Source organism: Apostichopus japonicus, chromosome 9, assembly GCF_037975245.1.
Source record: "Apostichopus japonicus isolate 1M-3 chromosome 9, ASM3797524v1, whole genome shotgun sequence".
Taxonomy (NCBI): Eukaryota; Metazoa; Echinodermata; class Holothuroidea; order Aspidochirotida; family Stichopodidae; genus Apostichopus; species Apostichopus japonicus.
The window spans coordinates 36966055-36988011 of NC_092569.1; the positions used below are offsets into that span (position 1 = coordinate 36966055).

General features: G+C 39.2%; 1 protein-coding gene across 1 annotated transcript in view; it reads right to left on the bottom strand.

The window, feature by feature from the left end:
* The window catches only part of LOC139974521 (transmembrane protein 214-B-like), a 36528-nt gene extending 23364 nt beyond the window's left edge, over positions 1 to 13164 (bottom strand). The window contains exons 1-7 of the mRNA XM_071981729.1: positions 12868 to 13164; positions 11099 to 11343; positions 10061 to 10148; positions 5604 to 5735; positions 5007 to 5089; positions 683 to 788; positions 262 to 343 (exon numbers count right to left, since the gene is read on the bottom strand). Coding sequence (XP_071837830.1) covers positions 262 to 343; positions 683 to 788; positions 5007 to 5089; positions 5604 to 5735; positions 10061 to 10148; positions 11099 to 11343; positions 12868 to 12988 — 857 coding nt within the window. The 5' untranslated portion in view covers positions 12989 to 13164. The remainder of the gene's footprint in view (positions 1 to 261; positions 344 to 682; positions 789 to 5006; positions 5090 to 5603; positions 5736 to 10060; positions 10149 to 11098; positions 11344 to 12867) is intronic.
* Between the last annotated feature and the right edge of the window lie 8793 nt (positions 13165 to 21957).

Here is a 21957-nt window from a genome sequence, read left to right on the forward strand (position 1 = left end):
TGCGGGTTTGATGTGTTCACAAGCCCTCCATTTTCAGAGATGTAAACTTTATACAGGTGCGTGTTTGGAATTTCTGGTGCCGCATCTGGATGGGTAACATCCGCAGAGGTGCAGGATGCAGCCATTTGGCATGCTTTCTAATGCCATAAGACTTTAACTGTTGGAAAGTCTTGCAAGAAGGCCTTGGTCCTGATTAATAATACAACATGTTTCATGGTAGATATGTTAATAACATGTTAATGATATGCTAATGACACATACCACAGGATCCTTTCCAGAGATTGTACAGCAAAGGGGGCGATCATCTTGTGACTCATCATTGGCAACATTATCTGACCCCAAACTGCAACAAAAATAGAAAGGTCAATGATTATTTTAGATCATGATAGTGTTCTCTGTGTGTTGGATACAGTACTAACACACAAGGTAATACAGCACTGAGGTATTTACTGTTACATTACTGTAAGGGTATTTACTGTTACATTACTGTATGGGTATTTACTGTTACATTACTGTACGGGTACTTACTGTAACATTACTGTATGGGTATTTATTATTACATTACTGTACGGGTATTTACTGTTACATTTCTGTATGGGTGTTTACTGTTACATTACTGTTTGGGTATAATAAGTCACGTATTATGAATATGAATCGTTTAAGTTTATTAAAGTGTGGTTACCTTGCAAGGCTGTGACAGGATCCTGCAGACCAGCTAAATTACAAGTCCATAAGAGAGCAAAACTAGGCAACCGTTCATTCTCACGTTTCTTGATCATCTCTTTAAACTGAAAAGTATATTCATTCATCAAAAATAAAAATCTAGCAGTCACAACAATTACTGAATTAAGTACACAATTAATTTTGCACTATGCTCATAATAACAAAAAGGAGAGAACTGTTAAACACTAATTAGAAAAGTTGAAAGAGAAACACCTGCAACATGAAACACAACAACAATGTATGATAAATATCAATTCTGAAAAATCAATTCTGAAGGAACAACAATGTATCATAAATATCAATTCTGTATGCAAAAATTTATCATCAATATATGTATCAAACAATGTATCATCAATATATAATCAATATAAATACTGAATGGAACAACAATGTACTAGTATTGCTAAGACAGAGGCCCCTATGCAGTACTAGTATTGCTGAAACACAGACAGAGACCCCTATACAGTACTGATCATGCTGAAACACAGACAGTGGTGTCTGTGCAGTACTAGCATTGCTAAAACAGACAGAGGCCCCTATGCAGTATTAGCATTGCTAAAACACAGACAGAGGTCCCCTATGCAGTACTAGTAATGCTAAAACACAGACAGAGGCCCCTATGCAGTACTACTAACGCTAAAGCACGGAAAAGGGCCCCTATGCAGTACTAGTAACACTAAAACACAGAGTCCCCTATGCAGTACAAGTAATGCTGAAACACAGAAAGAGGCCCCTATGCAGTATTAGCATTGCAAAACACAGACCGAGGCCCCCTGATATACAGTACTAGTAATGCTGGAACACAGATGGCGGCCCTACTGCATGCAGTACTATTAATGTGAAACACACATGGCAGCCCCTACTGCATGCAGTACTAGTAATGCTGGAACACAGATGGCAGCCCCTACTGCAAGCAGTACTATTAATACAGATGGCGGCCCCTACTGCATGCAGTACTAGTAATGCTGAAACACAGAAAAAGGCCCCTATGCAGTATTAGCATTGCAAAACACAGACTGAGGCCCCCGATGCAGTATTAGCATTGCTAAAACACAGACCGAGGCCCCCTATGCAGTACTAGCATTGCTAAAACACAGACCGAGGCCCCTATGCAGTACAAGTAATGCTGAAACACAATAAGAGGCCCCTATGCAGTACTAGCATTGCTAAAACACAGACAGGGGCCCCTTTGCAGTACTAGTAACGCTAAAACACAGACAAAGGCCCCTACGCAGTATTAGCATTGCAAAACACAGAAAGAGGCCCCTATGCAGTACTAGTAATGCTAAAACACAGACCGAGGTCCCCTATGCAGTACTAGTAATGCTAAAACACAGACAGAGGCCCCTATGCAGTACTACTATTGCTAAAACACAGACAGAGGCCCCTATGCAGTACTAGTAATGCTGAAACACAGACTGAGGCCCCTATGCAGTACTAAAATGCTAAAACACAGACAGAGGCCCCTATGCAGTACTAGAATGCTAAAACACTGACAGAGGTCCCCTATGCAGTACGACAGTAGTAATGCTGAAACACAGACAAAGGCCCCTATGCAGTACTAGAATGCTAAAACACAGACAGAGGCCCCTATGCAGTACTAGAATGCTAAAACACAGACAGAGGCCCCTATGCAGTACTAAAATGCTAAAACACAGACAGAGGCCCCTATGCAGTACTAGAATGCTGAAACACAGACAGAGGCCCCTATGCAGTACTAGAATGCTAAAACACAGACAGAGGCCCCTATGCAGTACTAAAATGCTAAAACACAGACAGAGGTCCCTATGCAGTACTAGAATGCTAAAACACAGACAGAGGCCCCTATGCAGTACTAAAATGCTAAAACACAGAGGCCCCTATGCAGTACTAGAATGCTAAAACACAGACAGAGGCCCCTATGCAGTACTAAAATGCTAAAACACAGACAGAGGCCCCTATGCAGTACTAGAATGCTGAAACACAGACAGAGGCCCCTATGAAGTACTAGAATGCTAAAACACAGAGGCCCCTATGCAGTACTAAAATGCTAAAACACAGACAGAGGCCCCTATGCAGTATTAGCATTGCTGAAACACAGACAGAGGTCCCTATGCAGTACTAAAATGCTAAAACACAGACAGAGGCCCCTATGCAGTACTAGAATGCTAAAACACAGACAGAGGCCCCTATGCAGTACTAGTAATGCTAAAACACAGACAGAGGTCCCTATGCAGTACTAGAATGCTAAAACACAGACAGAGGCCCCTATGCAGTACTAAAATGCTGAAACACAGACAGAGGCCCCTATGCAGTATTAGCATTGCTGAAACACAGACAGACGCCCCTATGCAGTACTAGAATGCTGAAACACAGACAGAGGCCCCTATGCAGTACTAGAATGCTGAAACACAGACAGAGGCCCCTACGCAGTACTAGAATGCTAAAACACAGACAGAGGCCCCTATGCAGTACTAGTAATGCTAAAACACAGACAGAGGCCCCTATGCAGTACTAGTAATGCTAAAACACAGACAGAGGCCCCTATGCAGTACTAGTAATGCTAAAACACAGACAGAGGCCCCTATACAGTACTAGAATGCTAAAACACAGACAGAGGCCCCTATGCAGTACTAGAATGCTAAAACACAGACAGAGGCCCCAATGCACTTACTATAATGCTAAAACACAGACAGAGGCCCCTATGCAGTACTACAGTAGTAATGCTGAAACACAGACAGAGGCCCCTATGCAGTACTAGAATGCTAAAACACAGACAGAGGCCCCTATGCAGTATTAGCATTGCTAAAACACAGACAGAGGTCCCCTATGCAGTACTAGTAATGCTAAAACACAGACAGAGGCCCCTATGCAGTACTAGTAATGCTGAAACACAGACAGAGGCCCCGATGCAGTACTAGAGGCCCCTATACAGTACTAGAATGCTAAAACACAGACAGAGGCCCCTATGCAGTACTAGAATGCTAAAACACAGACAGAGGCCCCTATGCAGTATTAGCATTGCTAAAACACAGACAGAGGTCCCCTATGCAGTAGTAGTAATGCTAAAACACAGACAGAGGCCCCTTTGCAGTACTACTAACGCTAAACCACGGAAAAGGGCCCCTATGCAGTACTAGTAACACTAAAACACAGAGTCCCCTATGCAGTACAAGTAATGCTGAAACATAGAAAGAGGCCCCTATGCAGCATTAGCATTGCAAAACACAGACCTAGGCCCCCTGATATACAGTACTAGTAATGCTGGACACACATAGCGTGCCCTACTGTATGCAGTACTATTAATGTGAAACACACATGGCAGCCCCTACTGTATGCAGTACTAGTAATGCTGGAACACAGATGGCAGCCCCTACTGCAAGCAGTACTATTAATACAGATGGCGGCCCCTACTGCATGCAGTACTAGTAATGCTGGAATGCAGATGGCAGCCCCTACTGCAAGCAGTACTATTAATACAGATGGCAGCCTCTACTGTATGCAGTACTAGTAATGCTGGAACACAGATGGCAGCCCCTACTGCAAGCAGTACTATTAATACAGATGGCGGGCCCTACTGCATGCAGTACTAGTAATGCTGGAATGCAGATGGCAGCCCCTACTGCAAGCAGTACTAGTAATAAAGATGGCGGCCCCTACTGCATGCAGTACTAGTAACCCTGGAACACAGATGGTGGCCCCTACTGCAAGCAGTACTAGTAATACAGATGGCAGCCCCTACTGCATGTTGTACTAGTAACCCTGGAACACAGATGGTGGCCCCTACTGCAAGCAGTACTAGTAATACAGATGGCAGCCCCTACTGCATGCAGTACTAGTAACGCTGGAACACAGATGGCAGCCCCTACTGCAAGCAGTACTATTAATACAGATGGCGGCCCCTACTGCATGCAGTACTAGTAATGCTGGAATGCAGATGGCAGCACCTACTGCAAGCAGTACTAGTAATAAAGATGGCGGCCCCTACTGCATGCAGTACTAGTAACCCTGGAACACAGATGGTGGCCCCTACTGCAAGCAGTACTAGTAATACAGATGGCAGCCCCTACTGCATGTTGTACTAGTAATGCTGGAACACAGATGGCAGCCCCTACTGCAAGCAGTACTAGTAATACAGATGGCGGGCCCTACTGCATGCAGTACTAGTAATGCTGGAATGCAGATGGCAGCCCCTACTGCAAGTAGTACTAGTAATGCGGCCCCGTCTGTAGGCAATTCTAGTAAAGCTCATATATACAGTACTGTAAAGTGATTCATTATTCTACATATCAGAGAACACTTACGTGTTGACATGAGTTGGTAATAAATGTTGGGTGTTTCTTCACCAGAAGCTGAAGATAAATCCTGTAGGCATAAACAGGCTGACCTGCAGAAAATAAAAACAACAGTATTTGAAAACCAGATTTAATTACCAACTACCCTACACTCCTAGAATGGCGCCACCAGAGACTCCAGTACAGTATAACGTCAGCCAGGTGCTGCTCATTAACAAAGGCAGGTTACAAAGTAGAGAAATAATTAAATTTAAATTAAATTAATAGGCTTATTACCTAAAACATAAACACACATTAAATGTTGCTCAATGATTTTATATACGTTATAGGTTACCTGCATTATTAAATGTCCATAAAGATGTGTAACTTAGGCCTTGTCCATCTACAAATGATACTGTTTAAGTTTGGAGATCCTACCAGCTGGTTCTAATCTTCAATATCTGACATATATATCTGAGAATGATCCATACAAGTAACTCAATACTTACAATGTTCTAGTATTTAATACATGTATGTTATACTGACATAGCAGTACGATACATACTCATAACTTAAGTCTTACTCATATGTCAGTTTTATCTAGTGTATCAGTGTGATCAAGTTTACCTTTCTTCAGATCATTCAGCATCTCATTCAGGCAGTAGTCAAAGAATTCTTTAAGCATCTTGGTTTCATAAGTATTCAGAGTAGAGCTCAGAAAACTATGCAGTTTTGCATCCAGGATGCTGCACGGGTAATCTGTAAAACAAAATGGTTGCTAGCAATCAGTCTGATTTAGAAGGATGAATCATTCCACCATTAACAAGGATGAATATGTATTGAATATACAAGGTTGAAGATGCATTCACTATTAACCAGGCTGAAGTTGCCTTCTACCATAAACAAGGAGACTTATACAAATTTATGTCATATTTATGATGCTAAATATGAATCACTATAATCTAGGATAAATATGCATTCTTCTATAAAAAAGGTGAATATGCATTCCTAAATAAACCAGACCATCCAATCATCAAAGTTATGTATGGATATATCAAATAGAGAGTGCATATCCATAAACAAGAGGACACACCTCCAATATATCCTTCACAAACAAGAACATTTCCTACAAGGATGATTACTAGTGAGGATGTGGATAATTAGGTGACCAGGCTAAGATGCATTCATTAATAAACCAGGCTGAAAGTGCATTTGACTAAAGACAAGGATCAATATATTGCATTACATCATTAAATAGACTGAAGATGTATTCAAAACAAGGCTGATGATGAATTCCAAATCATAATCATGGATAACTAGAATGCAAAAATGCATTGTGGTTTCGATGATGTAACATGATCAGTTTTCTTCATGAATCTGACGTAATATTTAGTAAGGGAAGGCTCGCAAATTTAACCGGCGATGATCGCAGGCCCAACCGTTGCTATCCAGTGTAATGAGCACAGCAACCAGCTGGTAATGAGTCATGCTTGAACGCACACATTTCCTGCCTTCCAAGAGTCGGTGGACAGTTGTATGCACTTGACTATGAGACCACAAATTAAGCCTCTTATGCACAAAAGAAGACCAGACAATGAACTGGTCACTTTGGTCCAGGATGTACCCAAAAGGGTTATAGAATTTTCTCTGCAGGTTGGAGAATTGTTTATCAATAAAGCTACTACATATAGGCTACTGTAACTGCATTGAGTTACTACACAGTTGTGTGTACTTTGCTGACAGTTTGTGCTCGAAACATGAATTTTACGTGGCGCTTTCATCGCTATTTTTTATTTCGTGTTTTGCAATTGAACAAACGGAGACACTCCGTTTGGTCTTGAATCCCTTAATACACAAAAACCTACATCATCAATGCTCTAGACAATCTCTCAAACCTGTGGGGACTTTTCTTTCGTTCGTACTATAAACAGTTTATTGAAATGACAGTAAATATATAGCCTAACCATTAAAACTCTCGTACGTATCTATATGCAGAATCACCTCCACGTGAGTCATGCAGTCAGACAGTAGGCTAAGACATGTGCGTGATCTTACTTTCACGTTGCGCAGCTGCTTTCGGGTTGTAAAAAACCTGAACAGTTCGCGACTTGTGCAAGAAAAATTGTTATTGCATGGCGCTTTACGAAATGGAATGGCTAATAAAGAAACCGAATAATTCTTATTCATAGTAGACTTACTTGGCTTTAGTTGTAACAAAGTCACGAATGATATAATTTTAATTTAGTTTGAGAAATTACGTTTGTTCAGATCGTTTAGCAAAAAGCATAAATTCGGTCCAGACTACAACGGTATGACTAGTTGTAATTGTACTATACACTGAACCAATGTTTGAAAACTTGCGTTTGAAGCCTTCATGAATGGGTAATATGACTTTTTGTATCACATTGCGTGACATTTATTTCTTGGCAAATTGCCAACGTTACTTGAGATAGTAGTATTTCATCAGAGCCAGGCAAAGATAACAGTCTGCTGTTAGAGACAAGTTAGAGTAGCTATATTATGTGATAAAATGAAAAGAGATTTAACCTGTCTTACAATCTTTAAAAAGTTTAACTTACAAAACTGACGATATTATGAAACAAACTACGTTCGGCAAAGCCCTGTTTCTAGACTGCCTAACAATAAACAGCGTGCTTTATACGTACATCAGTTTACAAGTTAATTGCAGTGTTTACCCCTACTTAAATATCACGGTAGGCTACTGTATATGTGCTGTGGATTTTCCAACAACCCCCCTGTCTAACACCTGTTTGTTAACATTTTTGGCACGTTTCCAAAAAACTTTTCATGGAGTAAACTATTTTGACTCCACTCTAGAATTAATTAGGTCAGTCAGTAAAGAATCGGTAAAGTTGTGCGAAATATTATCTTAGACGTTCAAGAAAATTTATATCCCCGTAACAAAGTAAAACCATGGATGTATATAAAACACACCTCAAGCTAACCGACTCCTCCGCATGAACAAAACAATCTGTTCCCCATGATACACGAGGCACAGTCTATACCATACATACATAGCACGATATCAAGGCCCCAATAGCTACAGTATGGCAATCTTTATCAAAGTAAACCTTGCAATCCCATGTTTTAGGCCACTTGGCATGATTAACTAAATGCTCAATATTTTTTCCATGTCCTTAGAAAACGTCAACTTCGCAAAATACAATAAGTTGTGTTTTTGTTGTTACGTGAGATCCGTAACCGACGAAGTGGTTAGGCTATGTACTATACTCTTAACTATGGTAGGATAATTATTTTTCCTTTTTTGTGTGGAAATTCTAGAAAATACTTCCTTTTTCCCCCGCTTAACAGCAGATGTGGTCGTATGGTTTATTCATAAATGGGTGTACTAGAGCTTTTTTTACATGAAATTTGTTGCATTTAGCACGTTATGCCAGTTTCGCGTGAATTTTTCGAAAGTATTTTGCTCGATCTTTCGTAAAATTTGAAAGGTGTACCAACTTACTGTTCGAGTAGAGAAAAGAGAGATGGATCAGTGTTAGTGAATGAAAATACTTTGTACAGGAAAAGAAGTCTGAAAGTATTTTGAAACATTCGATACGAAAATAGTTCATGAAGATTTCAATTCATTCTTGAAATAAATTTCCTTCTACTGTGGTCAGAGTGCCATTGTTACGTAAAAACCACAGACCAGGAAAAGGCAAGTACCGCTTTTGTTTACAAACAATAGCAGCGCTTCTGTGTTGGGAGCTCAATGCTCATTACTTTCACGGAGTTACCGTGGGTGTGTGCACTCAAGCGTGAGTGATATGCAGGCTGCATAATGAGCAGTGGTGTGCTGCTGGCTGGGCCTTCGATCATCGCCGGTTAAATTTGCGAGCCTTCCCTAAGGGTGTACATGTTTACAAGGGTTTCACGATTTGACCTCTGTTGACCCCAAATGACCTTTGACTTCCACCATCTTTAACTCAATATGGTACTTCTACACACTAAATATGAGGTCCTTGCAAGCTTTCCTTCTAGAGATATCGTGTTTGCAAGGTTTTCACAATTTCACCCCTGGTGACCCCAAATGACCTGTGACTTCCACCAAAAACATTAGGCTTCTTGAACTCAATGTGGTACTTCTACAAACTAAATATGAAATTGGTCTGACCTTCCCTTCTTGAGATATCGTGTTTACAAGCTGGCCATCACAAATGCACTCACACACACACACAAACACATTCGCCATCATGAATGCAAAGGTTACGATTATCATCGAAACCACAAAGGCATTCAACTATTGAACAAGGATAGTCAGTTGGAACAGTTTTCTCATGCTAATACCTCTCTAAACTGTCCTCCCATATTATGCTTCAAAGCTATTGTATTGACAGTATGAAGAGTTCCCAACTTTTATCTGATAGAAATTTGGTATTCAAACTGCTCCGACAATGCAAGTGCTTTGAAGCGGGACATGAAAGTACAGTATAGAAAAATTTTCATCAAAACAACCAGAGTTGATACATAGGACCCTCTGTGTGTTTCAGAACTACTATTAGAATAAGGGTGAATATGCACTACATAACAACCAGAGTTGATACATAGGACCCTCTGTCTATTTCAGAATTACTATTAGAACAAGGGTGAATGTATACATAACAACCAGGGTTGATTTATAGGCCGGCCCTCTATCTGTTTCAGAATTACAGGTAGAACAAGGATGAATATGCATTACACAACAACCAGAGTTGATACATAGGACCCTCTGTCTGTTTCAGAATTAATAGTAGAACAAGGGTGAATATGCATTACATAATAACCAGGGTTGATAGATAGAGCCCTCTGTCTGTTTCAGAATTACAAGTAGAACAAGGGTGAATATGCATTACACAACAACCAGAGTTGATACATAGGACCCTCTGTCTGTTTCAGAATTAATAGTAGAACAAGGGTGAATATGCATTACATAATAACCAGGGTTGATAGATAGAGCCCTCTGTCTGTTTCAGAATTACAAGTAGAACAAGGGTGAATATGCATTACATAACAACCAGGGTTGATACATAGGGCCCGCTGTCTGTTACTGAATTAATGGTACAGCGCCCTCTGCTCCTTACCTGGAGGTTCTGAAGAAAATGGCAGTTGATCTGGATTCTTCACGTCCAATTTTCGACTTAAAAACCCCACAATATCTCCAAGCCATAACTATAAAATTGAATAAAATTATAGAAAACTATAAACTCAACAATATTTTAACTAATTTGACTACTGAGGGAATACTGCATGTCAACATCAACCAAGTGACTGAAAATATGTGCAATTTATGATCTCACACAAAGAGAGAAATTTAAGAATGTGACATGGTTAGATCAAATTTAGCCAAGCACACCCAAAGCTTTTCAGTTGAGTGTGACAGCCACATAGATCAATAAATTGATAAGAAACTGCAATTGATGCTTACTGAGGGTACACGTTTGTATTAAAATCTAGTGATAAAACCATTCTTGCGAGTGATATTACGTTTAAGGAGAACTGGCAGGACAGCAGGGAGTTGAGCAAGGAACTTTCGGTAAACCGAACTGTTACAGTATATTCTCTATCCATTTAATTCCAAATCACCTCGATATTTTACTTCTGTGCATATACCTTTGATGCTTCATAATTTAACCGATGGCTCTTGCAGATTTACATTAAAATAGTTACCAACAAAGGAAATCCATGTATACTTTTGTGTTCCAAAATTACCATGTGAAGATAAATGGCTTGAGAACTAATTATCATCATTCAAACTACAGATACAATGAGTGGTTTAGAAGAAGCTGAAATGACTAAAATGAGGTAAAATAATTGCCTGTGCCATTCAAAGTAAGTACATAAACTCACTCTTAATTTGTTGACTGTTGCACCATTTTGTGTTTTTGTACAAACCGTTATAAATACTACAAATATTGTATCAATGATCTAAGAAAGAGATCTATTGTATGCTCTCAATTAAAGAGTTATTCAAATACAGAAAATCTTGGGTTCCTCAAAATTCAATGCTTAGAACTTTTTTGTAAGATGCATTATAGCTAAACAGAGATTGCTGGAATATACACAATATTTCAAATTACTTTATTTGACAGGAGAATGGTCCTGAGAGTTTTTAGACTTACTGATGGGGCACTTTTACATCTTATTCTAACATCCTCCCACTGCTTCTCCAAATCTTCCAAAGAAAGCTTTTTCAAGGCATCTTCAAGACTGTCAGAAGTAATGTCTTGTTTCACTTTGTTGCCTTCTTTCTTCTTCTTTGGCTGGTTATTCTGGACCTGTTCTTTACTCTTGGAGTTGCTGGATTGGTTTCCTTTATTCTTATTAAAAGCAGTTGAATAAATGGTTTCTGTGTTTTCTAATGGTGCTGTAAATGTAATGATTCAGATCGAAAGTTAGTGAAGATTTTTCATTTAAGTAAAGCACCTTTGTAATACTCAGTTTACCAAGCTTTCAAAGTTTTACTGCACAATAAATCTAATCATTGCAACTGTCTTCTGATGTAACATCTGCAAGGAGTGTATACCAGTGTATTGGTGAACAGGTACACAGGTTAAACCAACTATTGAGATATTCATTGTAAACTATATCCTTGGGAAACTACTCCAGATGAGACATTATAGAAATGCATAACTGTCATAACTTGTACTAAGTCATCACTTTGAATAGTTTCTTGCATAAAGATATAATGAAGTTCAAGTACAAGCCAAAACATGCATTCCATTATAAAGACACACAAAGAGATGCCTATCATGACAACCTAAATCATCTTTTCCCATTGTTTCTAACTATATTATAATGTTGAGGCACTTCTTTTCCACTGTAATTAGACCCTTGAATGATCGATAGTCTCGCTTGTTCCCTTACCCTTTAAAAACTACATACAGTAGCCTAAGCATGTGTGCTCTTTGGCGAGGTTCCCGTATAAAGTAAAGGCTTCATAATTGACGCACCCTCGTTATTGACGCACCTTCATATATTACTAGCAACGATACAGCAGGCCACCTAAACTATTTGCAGTCAAGCAGAAGTACATATTTCATGAGCTTGAATCCATTTCAGCTATTTGCTGGTTTTTACTGGTGTTTTTAAAGCTTTTAACACCCTCCCCCCAGTTTTGCACGTTTTTAGGGGCATTTGGAAATTTGACACCCTAAAAATCACCAACATTACCTCAATATGATACCACTAATCTCTGGGACCTGACCTGTCTGAGCTTAGACTCTGAGGCTCAGAGCATAGCAAACAGCATCCAAAGTCGATGGATGTATACTAAGGCCTACACTACAGTTAGCTTATTAGGGGTATGAAAGAAGGCCGTGGCTATTCTTACGACTAGTCGTAACAATTATTTATAAACTATTCTTACGACAAAGGCAAATTCAGGCGCAGTAAAGTAAATAAAGCAACTGCGCATGTAGTAGGGGTAACCCTAACCCTAAACATAACCCTAAACCTCAATCCTAACCCTTACCCTAACCGGAAATTATTGTTACTCCTCGTCGTAAAAATGGTACTCCTGGTCATGAAAATAGCAACTGCGCATGCGTAGTCGGAAATTATTCTTACAACTAGCCACTTTGATGAAAGAACTTGACACGGCAGACATTTTGTGGTCAAATTCTGCTGATTTGTACGGTGCATAGGCACAGAACCTTTAATATTTTGAGATCATTACATTCTGAGGAACTACACATATGAAAAACACATACAGTTGAGTGATTTGGATTTTTCCTTGATAGACATCGTTGATCAAATCCTTAAGTGCGTCAATTATGAGCCCTTCATGCTACCATCACATATCAACAGTGATGAAGACCGGTTTCGCGAAGCTCATATTGGCCAAGTACTATCGACAGCTTACAAGTTACAGTTACACTAAAGTTCTTACCAACATCTTCGACGATCGTGGCTTTTTGCTTGAAATTTTTACGAGCAGCCTTTTTATCGTTTGACGTTGCCTTCTTTTTATTCGTCACGGTTTCCCAAGTGGATGGAGGACCTGCCATCATTACGAGAGATTGTTCACTACAGTCCGGGTTAGCAATTATCAGGCTATGATTTGAGTATCACGTAAGTATATGCACCGTCGACATCCGGAAAGGCTCAACAGATGCTATGTACACGTTACCATACAGCAACACACAGGCTATATGACCTGTTATCACGATGCTAGATGTATGAACTGCTCATTCGCGAGTTCCTGCTAGCAGGAGGATCTAAAATACATACAATACCATACTGTACAACTTAGAAACCTCATGAAAATGAGTAAAGTATGGAACGCCATTCGAGACACAAGCAAGGGTTTGCAAAACGAATGCCACGTATGAGTTTCCGTGTTGACGCATAATATGTTACGCGAGCTTCAGCTAGACTTTCGGGTGGGTTCTTTTCAAATAAATCGGGTATTTTAAACCTAATATATTGATAATTTGTGTATAATTGAAGCTTGCTGAGGAGGTCGATAGGAATTTTTTAAACATGAAAGACGTTACCGCAGTACGCAATGACTGGTGCAGCAGCGAATAAGTATAGGGCTACGCGAAACGAAATAGCGACGATCGGTGACCAAACACAAAAGCGACAACTACCTAAATCAAATTGGCAAAATTCTGTGAAAATTTCAAAACAAAATATCTGACCAAAGAGCTATAAATATAGAAAAAAGCAAATGATCGAAAAGTCGGACACTAACACTGGGTGATGGTCACCATCTTCTCCTCAAGAAGGATTCCGGAAAAGGACGAACTCATTCTTGAACAATGCTGCAGTTAGTCAACTCTGCGTCACAATATTCTATTACATTCGCTACCCAATAGTTTGTATCCTCATCAACGCGGAATTTCTGATACGCAGTATGTTCTATACATATGTGGATGCCCAATATACCATGCATTATGAAACATGTGGTTTCTAGTGGGGGTTACAGGTCAACACACGTCATCAGAGTTCAAAGTTAGAAATTTTTTGACGTTTCCATTTTTCCTCTCTCACTATATATACTATATATAGTATATCATTACGCGTTGTGTGTGTGTGGACGCCTTAAACAGTTGTACAATTGTGCTATGAAACCAACTGTGGCTGGTCTTGAACTTGACCGAGTCGTCGGGAAACATGACGCATTTCGGTATTAGACCAGGATCTATATGCGAACTGCACTAGACATATTTCTTTCTATGCAACACTGCCATCCAGAGATAAAATGTTATACACCCCGACTTGAATGCTAATTGTTACCCCACACCTAGTACCGTAACTCATACAATGAATCCGCATGCGATTTGAGAATTGAGCACATTTCCTGTGAATATCATGTAGTGGATTCAAGGGCGTATCATTGCCGGGGGGGGGCGGACGCATGAAAACGCACGCCCCACAACCCTACGCCCACCCCTCTAATCGCTTCCCGATGAGTTACGAAACTTAATTAATGACCTTCGCCCGTAGTACCAAGACTTTGACAAAATCCGGCAACACACCACTTCATCGATAACAAGTGATCGGGTTGTGTTTTAGTGACGTCTAGAGGTCGTGCATTGACCTACATGGAGTGTGACCACTCCCGATTTTGCAATTTCCAAAGATCAGGCCCGAAAAATCCCAAGAAATCCCAAAGACACTGTACTGTATGGATACCTAGCGATAATTATAGGGATGAAAATCCCAAGATCTTCCCTAAACTGAAGGCAAATAGAGAATCGAAGCCTTCAGTGTGTAATGAACTTAAAACTGTGCGACTTTCGAAATGAAAAGAATGTGGGGCATTGCCAATAAACAGAAAAAAAGTTACCGTATTTATTTCAGTCTCATTCAATTATTCGAATTTGTAAAGCAAACAGCAGATATCACATCATATATCAGTGAGCATGAAAATGGCGTTCCAGGATGAGCAGCTTCCAAACTGTCTATGTGTGTAGTGTTCGGTTTCGGAAATATCTGGTATTTTTTAATTTCCTTCAACGAAGTTTTATAGTAGCCGTTATAAGAGATTTTAATATTTGTACACCAATACCGGGGCACAGATCCTGGCGGGGACAGCGGGCCGCGTCCCCTCCAACTTTGTCAGTGGCGGGGACATGATATACCGTGTCCCCACCAAGTTGTCTTGACCAAACGTTGCATTTAAAATTCCCCTGTATTGAACTTTGGCGCAGTTTGATCCAGCATCGTGCAATGACATGCTATAAAAGAAGAGAATTATTGCTATTGACACTGTTAAGCGTGACTTCTCCTCTGCAGTATTAACACATCCAATCATGTGAAACATAATCTATACACGAGACTGGTAAATTGTGGTCAGCAAAACGGACTGAGTGCGAACAAAACAATCGTTAACAACTCACACTATGTGTTGCAAATTTGAGATAGCTTCACGTCCAGTTCTCATTTTATTATATTTATCCACAGTTGTTAAATATAGGACGGAAATCGCATTTGCGGCAGTCTATAATTGTTTTCTGGGAGAGGACCCCAGACCCATCGTATGCAAAAGTCTACTTGGATTATTTGTCCCCAGGTTTTTCATTTTTCTGCAGACGCCCATGTATTTCCCCAAACTAAATTTCTAATCCATGAGATCTTAAACACAAGGAGGTTTGGGAGCATCATTGGGTCTGGGAAGTGTTATTTCCGGCGATCTGGGAGGTATCATTGTACGCCACGCGCGAACCAATGGTCGCGCTCCGCTTAGATAGTATCAGAGAACAGAAACGCGTCCCCACCATTATCTAAGACTGATCTGTGCCCATGCAGCAATAAATTAACTGTGTCTGAATTTTCTGAATTTTTTGTGTCTGAAAATTCCCTGACCAACATTCTTAAATATACTTACCTCTACTCGTGCAATTTTGACCGGTCTGTTACTGTTAGGGGTTGAAGGGTTTTTCCCTATCTTGGTTGTCCATAGATGAAATTGTGTGCAACATTCACGGGAAAAAGACACGCATTTAAGTTATCGTAAGCACAGTCCTTGGATGTTTACGTCTTGCTTACGGTCACCTTAAACATCGGAAACCCGTACATTTTGGAACAACGCGTTTACGATGTGTTTACGCACCCGTAAACATTGTAAACACGGAACAACAGATTTCCGTTACGTTTATGACAACTTACATATCGGAAGTTAATAATTACTTTCGTATTTATTAAAACTTATTTCTTCTACACGTTTACGTTGACCTTAATCTCGCCACGAAGAAATTTACGACAGGATTACGATTATCTTACACATCGGAAACTCGGAGCATAGATTCAACGCGTTTACAACAAACTTACGCCAAACTTAAGCATGACGTTAACGTTGATTGTTCCATGAAATAAAACACTGGACACAATTCTCATGTCAATCTTTCCGATAATGATATTACCCTGTGACTGCATCTCATGAACAAAATTTCAACATTTACGTTGGCTGAAACGAGTGCAGTTAAAAATTTACTGTATATTTACAATTAACTTACAAATACCCAAATACGTTCATTTCAGCGTTTACGTATTGATTACGAAATCCTTAAACGTCAAGTTTAAGTTATTTTCGTTCACCTGAAACAGGCACAGTACGGCATGTTTAGGATATACACGTCGGAAATTCCGAAGCATGCACACCACGGGATTACAGCATGATTACACCAACTTACGCATTGCGTTTACGTTGAATGTAATCTCCACTGAATTCGGAATTTACGGGAAGATTAAGATTCACTTATGCGTCGGAAATTCCAGAGCATACACATACCACGAGTGTCAGTACAGCATGATTACATCAACATCGCTTACGTTGACTCAATAAAGATTCGGAATTTAAGAGATGATTAATATTAACTTAAGCGTCGGAAATTTCAAAAAATACACAGAACGTGATTACGGTATGATTACAACGCCCATATACGTCACATTTAATTTATACCGACGGGTAATTTTTACCGAGACAATCATCTGCCTATTCGGTTCATTATATGTTCGTCTGTAATTATAGCATGCTAAAGTACTTGCTAGAAGTTTTCAAAAAGGGAAGTTTTTAACTCTTCCAAAGTGTTCTCTTGAAATTCTAGTAAATGGACATACAAGATGACTGAATGTCCAGTGATGTAAATTTCCTTCAGGGTGCACGTGGTAATATAAAAAAGTTAAAGGATTTGACCAAAGATGACCATATTTGAATATCTGATATTGTTCTAATATAGCATATATCTTTCAATGTGAATGTGCATGGCTTGCACATACATACAACCATATGTACCTCACAATGTATTTCTCATACTTTGTTCAGTTATAATATATATAAATATATATATATATATATATATATATATATATATAGATATATTTATATATATATATATATATTTATATATATATATATATATATATTTATATATATATATATATATATATATATATATATATATATATATATATATATATATATATATATATATATGCAGCCGTCAAACCAACAAAACTCCTCAAGCTAATTCTATGAGAGTGTCAGCAAAGTTCCTCGTGGTTGCTCATTTTGGTAAGTTACGTAATTCACGTTGCGGGTCCTCGATCATAATACCTCAACAAACAGCTCACCATCAAAAAGAATTAAGTTTGGCGCTATGGCATGGCTGATCGATATTCTTATCCCTACCGCTGGAATCATGAGAAAACAGATGAGAAGACACATACACGGGTCTCTTCATCTGTCTGTCTAACTTTTTTATGTATAATTATTTATGTGTTAAAGTAAGTTGGCCTGACGTTTTTTATTATTTATTATTATTATTATTTATGTCCGATTAGTATGGTACGTGTTTGGTTTATCTGCTTCTTGATGCATATGCAGATACAACAATGAAAATACACGATACGGCCTGCCTTATACTGTATCAAACAGAACAGTGCATGCAATTGGTTTGTTGTAGAGAATTTGTGAAACCGCAATGAACAACCCTCATCTGTTGATCAGGGAGGTGATATTTTGGACCTCCCTGAACAGTCGCTGTTCATCCTCCAATCAAACGACAGCAAAACTAGCATGAAAAAAACGCGCTTGTTTTCAAACGCGGTCAAAGCTGCTTACATGACAACAGGAGGGTTAATAATATGACCGCGAATAGCGTACGAAATGTATGGCTGACTAATACCAGGGAGTTGCATAACAACTCCCTGCTGATACTATTTACGTTTGAAAGTAATAGTATACTCTTACTGAATTAACGTCTGCTTTCTTATTGTTCTTTGTTTTCTTTTCACACGGGGAGGTTGTTTTCTCCTTTGATAATTTTCGCACACGTATCAGCGTTTGCTATACATTCTCTTACACCCCATTAAGGGAGTGTATGAACTTGAAAATTTCCAAAAGGATGGCGATCCTCCTGCGTTAATGTGCTTCCTAGCCAATTACTAGTTAAATCAGGGAGTTGTAACTCACCTGTTAAACAATCTGGCTATAGGTCGGGTCGTGAGCATGAAATGATGGGTTAATGCCTAGAAAGCCACAGTTTTAGGGTAACATTAACAGCTCATATGTATAACACTGCTACCATTATGTGCACATGTATATAACACACTTATAGGGCGGTGATCCATGAAAACATAACTTCAAAGCTAATACTTGCCCGTTGAGCAATTTGTCGGTGGCTAAATGGATGAAAGGTAGTCTGCATATGCCACAAATTATAGCACCCATATATAGCTGCAAGAAGTTTACAAAAATTACCTTCCAGGAGGTCTTTACTTTCCAAATTGTTCTCATACTTTCTAAATTAAAGACATAAAATGACTGAATGTTAATTTCCTCAAGGGTGGTAATATAAATACAATATATATATTTTTTGTATCAAAGGTGACCATATTTGAATACCTGGTATATTAGGGGCCAAAACAGCAAACCTTTGGAGCGGGATATACTGGTTTTGTATTGCGGTGTAAAATCTAAACAATTGCAAGTAAAAGATTCAAAGTAAAGAACATACTTTACCAAACACCTTTTACGAGGTACAAAGTATATATTTATAAATTTGTAGTTAAGACGGTGCACTCTTTACTGCAGGAATGCCACAACTTAATAAAGATTTTGCTCTCCCTTTCCTCTCTCATTCATTGCTGCAAATGTTTCTGTTGCAGCGATAGAAAGCAAGTGTAAATAAATGACACATGTTGACGCCAAAAATGTGTTCCACGTTCATTTCTATTGAAAATTTTCTATTGTAGATAATGTTATTGAACTCTGAATTCAAACATGGAAACGTTTTACAAACATTCACCTCAAAATTAGTGGAACAATGCCACGAAGATTAATATATAGAATGAAAAACAACTTGTAGGTAGGGCCTATTGCTTACCGGCTAGATACAGAAATAACGATTAAAATGAACATATACAACGTGTACTGCACGCAGCCGCGTACATGACTATACACACACATATATACATATGATCCGTATTGTGCCACGCTTAGGGAATTGTGCCTTGGGAAAGTATGATTGGAATATATTAGGCTAGTTGTCATAAAACCTGTTCTTAAATTTAACAATTTGGAAGGCATTACATCATGTACAAACGAGAAGGCCCCATGAAAAAATGCAAGTGAGACAAAAGCCTATACATTATATACTTTCTTATATTCTCTTTTAAACACTCCGACCCCCCCCCCCCCCTCTCACCCGTTTAATTTTTGAAGGTGTTTACGTTGCTACGGGAGAAGTTTGGGTGTCCAGTTAGGTTCAAACTTGTTATATGCAACTAATATAGGTTATGTAGAAGGATTAAAGTATGCTGTATTGGCCCATATATGCCATATATTCAAAAATGGTCACCTCACCCCTGGTCAATATTCTTAAACGGTTATATTACCTCGTTGGAAGAAAAATTACCTCACTAGACATTCAGTCATCTTTTGTGTTCATTAAGAATGTCTGAGAACAATTTGGAGAGCGAAGACCTCCAAGGAAAGTATTTTTTTGAACATTCCTAGCAATTATTGCAAGTTGCTTAATTTGCGGCCATTACAGTCCACAGATACAGTCTCAGATACAGACATATGTACGATTAACATATATACATAGACAACATATGTATAATGTACGCAGCCGCATACACTACACATATACATATTGGTTAACATGCATGTGTGACAGTAACTTGATTGTGCCCATGCTTTGCACTATTAAAGAAGCCTTTATATTAGAATCCTCTTTCCGACACCCGGCCCACCCCCCCCCCCCCTGACACATATACATATATACCCATATACATATTGGTTAACATGCATGTGTGACAGTAACTTTATTGTGCCCACGCTTAGGAGAATTGTGCCCACTTGGGAAAGTATGACTGAAATATAGTAGTCTTCACAGAAACTGTTCGAAAATTAAGCGATTTAGATGGCATTAAAACCCAATACAAACAAGTAGACCCTTTAGGAACTGCACTATTTAAGAAGCCTATATATTACATACTTTCTTGAATCCTCTGTCCGACCCCCGACCCACCCCGCCCCCCGACACATATACATATAAACACATTTTGGTTAACATGCATTTGTGACAGTAACTTTATTGTGCCCACGCTTAGGAGAATTGTGCCCACGCTTGGGAAAGTATGACTGAAATATAGTAGTCTTCACAGAAACTGTTCGAAAATTAAGCGATTTAGATGGCATTAAAACCCAATACAAACAAGTAGACCCTTTAGGAACTGCACTATTTAAGAAGCCTATATATTACATACTTTCTTGAATCCTCTTTCCGACACCCGACCCCCCCCCCGACACATATACATATATACCCATATACATATTGGTTAACATCACTGGCGGATCCAAGGGGGGCCAAGGGGGCCATGGCCCCCCCCCCCCAAAGGTGAGCCAAAAAGTGTTTCCGAACATCCGCTAAATCATATGATTGGAAATTAAAAAAATCGAGGGGATTAGCAGTGGTAGACTAGTCTAAACCTTTTCGTTTTCTGGTTTAAAATTAAATGCAGAGCTCCCAACTGACCCGCAATTCGCGAGAATTAGACCCGCATTCTAACACCTAAACCCGCTGCCCCCCACAAGCGTCCGAAAAAACCGCATTGTAATTGTCAAGTATACATACAAAAATTTGTATCAAATTTTGACTTAGCAACCATCATTTCTTTAGCATTTAGCATAATAGAGTATAAAACCTCCTTTACAGCATCATTTGAACCTCAAATTAGCCTATATTTCTTTTCATTGGGGCGAGCAGCGAACATTTTCCTGCCACGGGAAAGAATGAATTATCACCTACTATTCAATTTATTGATGTTACACACAAAAAAATGCATATCTCTCAGAAAATTTTGGGTGACAAAAGCCTTTCTAAGTGCCACCATTTTACATGTAGGCATCACCAGGATTCCAAAAAAAAAAATCAAAAGTGGAGGGGGACACCCCCTCCCCTTATACCCCTCCCCCAGGACGGCGAGTCGTGGCATGGACCAGCATTTGCCTTCTCAAGAGTTGGGAGCTATGTAAATGTATGAGCATGAGGATTTACAGTTTAACACCATTTTGCAGTTACAGGCTGGTTGTAAGAAATTTATAACCTATGAGAAATAAAATTTCTTGAGAAAGATGATCCCAACTTTGTTTTATAAATATTTTAGAAAATTACACCTGGGAAACATTTTTTTTTAGAAGTAAATAAACATCACCATTGTACACTTTTGTCGCACCAAATTGCATCTGAGGGCAATCAGCAATAGAAAATTTTCCAAAGGGGAGGGGGCATCCCCTCCCCTTAGACCCCTCCCCAATATCACTCTAATGCCACTTTGGCCCCTCCCAAACAAAGGCCCTGGATCCGCCAGTGGTTAACATGCATGTGTGACAGTAACTTTATTGTGCCCACGCTTAGGAGAATTGTGCCCACGCTTGGGAAAGTATCACTGAAATATAGTAGTCTTCACAGAAACCGTTTGAAAATTAAGCAAGAAGGAATTAAAACCCAATACAAACGAGTAG